General features: G+C 34.9%; 1 protein-coding gene across 2 annotated transcripts in view; it reads left to right on the plus strand.

The window, feature by feature from the left end:
* The window catches only part of Zcchc11 (zinc finger CCHC-type containing 11), a 136,457-nt gene that overhangs the window by 69,243 nt on the left and 62,670 nt on the right, over nucleotides 1-4,544 (plus strand). For both annotated transcript variants that reach the window (XM_023724199.1, XM_004639113.2), the window contains exons 8-9: nucleotides 1,487-1,556; nucleotides 3,755-3,881. In XM_023724199.1, coding sequence (XP_023579967.1) covers nucleotides 1,487-1,556; nucleotides 3,755-3,881 — 197 coding nt within the window. The remainder of the gene's footprint in view (nucleotides 1-1,486; nucleotides 1,557-3,754; nucleotides 3,882-4,544) is intronic.

The raw sequence follows: 4,544 nt of genomic DNA on the forward strand, positions 1-4,544 counted from the left end.
ACATTTACTGGAGTGATATCTTTTTGTAATTCAATATATCTTTTCTGTTAAAATACATACTTTTTTTTAAGTTACATGATATAGGTTCATAAAATCCAGTTTAATTTTAAAATTATTTTTTTCTTTATGTCATTATAATAGTTTCTAGAGACTGGCCATCTGTAGGTTTTGTTTTTATATGTGTGTGCTAAATCCCTCCTCAAACTGTTTGTATCTTATTCCTTGTCTTTTGTGCATAAAGAGATTTCTGACATGTATTCAGCACATTTTTTGGAATAATCATTCAAGTAAATACTAGTGAGAACTTTTCTTTGAATTTAAAATGAAATAATGTTAAATCATATATTTATATTTTAATTAGATGTTGGTGGCATGGGAGTTAACGTGGAGTTACAGAAAATGTGCTTCACTGTCTTTACCAGCTTTGATTAAGCCATCTTTTATTTAATAGGAAATGAGTTTGGCAAAATTAGCTTCCTCTTATATGGGTAATTTAAAATAAGTAAACCTCTTATATGGGTAATTTAAAATAAGTAAACTTTGAAAAGTTGATAGATCTTCATTTTATGACTTGTGGAAATAGCCCTCAAAACTAGGTGATGTTGTGTCTTTGCAATATCTATGAAGTTTTAAAAACCTTTTAGGTATGTGTGAGAAAAGAATTTATTTGTCCTGCCCCCACCCATGTTGGACACCTGAGGCAATGAAAGCAAGGATATAATCTATGCTTTTGGAGAGTGGTGCTTGTACACAGGAACATTCATATATTAAAGCTGTGTGCTTTTATTTGTAACTCGCAGGAATCTCCCACCATCTCCCATGCCTGAGATCCCCGTTCACAGTCTGTCCTGAATAATCTCTCTCAGATCTGTGCATATTATTTCCCTCCCCTCCGCTTCCCTTTTTTTTTTTTTTTTTGGTGGAACCAGGGATTGAACTCAGGCCCTTGCACTTGCCAGGGAAGTGTTTATTGTACTGAGCCATCTCCCCGGCACCTTTCTCTTTCCCTTTTGTCCCTTCTTCCCTCTGCATTCCTTTTTGTAGTTATTTATTGCCTTTTGGCTTCCCAGGATTGTAACTAAGAAAACTTGTTTAGCAATGATCTCTCATTCCAGAACCTTATCTCTGGTGTGAGTTTTTACAGCTTGTGTGTCCTTGTCTGCTAATTGACCCAGGCAGTTCTAGAATGAAGGCTTATTAGAGTGGTTAATAAAATATGGAACAATTAAAATATTTTTACCCCTTACAGGCTATTAAGACATTTCTTTTCAAGGTAATTGTAATTTTCATACTGTATTTGTAATTGTACTTGTTTCTTGATATAGATTCTTTGGGGTTGCTGCTCACCCTGAGAAGAATGGAGTATCCCACAAAAACAATGAGTGTTTGTTTTAGAAGGAAATCATTACCTATTGTAGAGTAAATAGAGCTATTATAGAGTAAATATAGATATTGACATCAGCTTGTTTTGTTTTTCTCTCATTAGTATTATATGTAGATGTGGAATCTGATTTTCATGCTAAAGTTCCTGTTGTGGTCTGCAAAGATCGGAAAAGGTTGGTAAAAAGGAAGTGAAAGTAGTATTTTTTTTTTTTTTTTAAAAGTAGAAGCCAGGCATGATGGTACATGCCTATAACCCAAGCACTGGGGCAGCTGAGGCAGGAAAATCATCATGAGTTTCAGACCAGTCTGGGCTACAAAGTTAGTTCAGGCCCATCTAAACCACACAGTGAGACACTAGCTTGAAAAAAAAAGTAGTAAACTTCTCCAAAAGAGAAAATTATTTAAATTTCTTCTTGGATAGCTCAGCAGACTAAAGCACCTTCTTAGGCAAGCTCAGGGACCACAGTTTGATCCCTGGTACCACATGCCACGCCAGCCCCCAGGGTGGGCTGAGCCATTGATTGAAACTGGGCATGGTGGCACTCCTGTAATTCCAGTTCTGGGAAGGCTGAAAACAGGAGTATCACTATGAGTACAAGCTGTGTAGTGAGACCCTGTAACAACTAAATACATTAAAAAAAAAAAAAGATTTAAATTAAAAATAGAAAGTTTACCAAGTGCCTGTCAACAAGAAATAGAATTACTAGGGAGAGAAAAAAACTTTTTCCCTCAAATTCCTACTCTTGTTCAAAATTATTAAGCATCTATTTATATATAGGTTTACATTGCTCATACAATCATAAATATGAAATACCTCTTTTGTTAAGAATCTCAGTGTTTAGAATCTAGTTTTTGGTTTACTGAAATTGACTGTCATTGAAGACTAATTTTAATTTTTTCTAGTCAGATGTCTGTAGAACCAATAGGGTAAAGTGTTGTTGAAAAAGAAACTAAAATAAAATTATTTAAGATTATTACAAAAGACATGGAAAGAATACAAAAGTAGTAAAATGTTTTTTATTTGGTTGTTGATCCATTGTTTTTCTTACATTTTAAGATTTTTGTGTTTTTATTCAAGGATAGAAAAGTCTATGGAGATCTAGTTCAACTTTCTTACTATCTAAATTAAAAAATTGAAACTATAAGGGTTTAAGCATTTGTTCAAATTCATATCATTTAGGTGAAAACTAGAGTTGCAGTGGAGGCAGTCTGACTTTTATTTTTTATTTTCTACCATATTATATCAAATTACTTCTGTGTGGCAACCTATATTCATTCTTCCTCTGCCATCACAGTGCCTCCATTACACTTTTGTCATCTCATTTAAGGTATCTCGTATGTTCACTTGTCGGTTAAAAAAAAACCTTTTCTAATCTTTAATCTGCAAACAACATACAGTTTTTACAGGGGAAATAAGAGTCGAGCTGTAGCTAGTCAGTTCAGTATTCAATTTTTTTTTTTATTTACAAAGCAAAAACAAGTAGGAAGTGTGTTGTACTAACATTGAAGAGACTGATGGTCTAGTTCTCAAAAGTAAAATTAGAGGGTCAGCAAGATAGCTCAGTGGACTAAGCTTGCTTGACAAGCGCAAGGGCCAGGATTCGATCCCTGGCACCACGTGCCATGCCATCCCCTCGCTGAGCCGGCCACAATGTCCGGACTTGGTGGTGCATGCCTGTAATCCTTGCTCTGGAGAGGCTGAAATCAGGAGCATCACTGTAAGTCCAAGCTGTGCAGTGAGACCCTATGCCAAATACATTAAAAAAAATTTAGCCAGGCATGATCTGTGGTATATATCTGTAATCCCACTCTTGAGAGACTGAGACAGGAGAATCACCATGAATTCAAGTCCATTTTGCATTGTACATAGTGAGATCCTGCCTCAAAAAAAAAAAAAAAAAAAAAAAAAAAGTCATTTGAAGGATTCTTAATGCTTCTTTTGATGTTTATTTCCTGTAAACTTAAATACTAAATTGAGTTTTTTTTTTTTAACATTTTTATTTAGTGTGTGTGTGTGTGTGTGTGTGTGTGTGTGGCCAGCTCAGCCCACCAGGGGGCGCAGCTGGCTGGCATGTGGTGCTGGGGGATCGAACCATGGTCCCTGTACTTTGCCAAGCTTGTTCTAAGTAGGTGCTTTAGACCACTGAGCCATCTCTCCAGCCCCCTAAATTGAGTTTGAAATTTGTTTATGAAGTTTAAAACCATCTTTAATTTATATAGAATTATAATATAGTTTTTAGTTTTCTGTAATTATTAAAATATTTGTTTTTACTGGACTTTTTGGTTCTTAAAATATTTTCTATTGAAGGATTGAAGTATTTTGCTTTTTTAATGTATTAATACAATGGAATTGTATTTTTCTCATTCACAGTGGTTTACTTTGTAGAGTGAGTGCGGGAAATGACACAGCGTGTCTCACTACTGATTTACTTGCTGCTCTTGGCAAAATAGAACCTCTCTTTACTCCCTTGGTTGTAGCCTTTCGATACTGGGCTAAGGTAAGTGGAACAAAGAAAAAGTATCTAATCATTAATATAAATTGGGCTTTTTCTTATATTGACCATGTAACATGAATTGTAATGTGTAGAACAAAAGTTTGCCACACAGGAAGTAGTGTTATTTCTGATTTATGGTCATGAAATAAAGTTCCATAAGAATAAAATATCTTCCCTTATCTATGAGGGCGTACTTTCCAGGAACCCCAGAGAGTGATTCAAACAGTAGATATTTTTTCCTATATGTACATATCAGTATAAAGTTCAGTTATAAATAACATATATTAAGAGACTAGCAGCAATAATAATAAAATAGAACAATTATAAAGACACAGTTTAACAAAAGTTATTTAAACTTTATAAATTGTTTACTTCTGGAATTTATAATACTTTTTATGCTGCCAAGACAGACACTGGTGGTACATGGCTTTGATCCTAAACTTGGGAAACTGAGGCAGGATGATCACAAGATTAAGGCTATCCTAGGCTACATGGCCTCTCTCCCAGTCTTTTGTTATCTATGGGTAATTGATAAGGGAGACCACTATACAGACTTATTGAAGTTTAGAATTGTCATTATACTGTGTGTGTGTGTGTGTGTGTGTGTGTGTGTGTTTGTGTTTACTGTGGAAACATTTCATTCCACTGAGCCATCTCCCCAGCCCT

The sequence above is a fragment of the Octodon degus genome, unplaced genomic scaffold, assembly GCF_000260255.1.
Source record: "Octodon degus isolate 3935 unplaced genomic scaffold, OctDeg1.0 scaffold00107, whole genome shotgun sequence".
In the NCBI taxonomy this organism is placed as follows: domain Eukaryota; kingdom Metazoa; phylum Chordata; class Mammalia; order Rodentia; family Octodontidae; genus Octodon; species Octodon degus.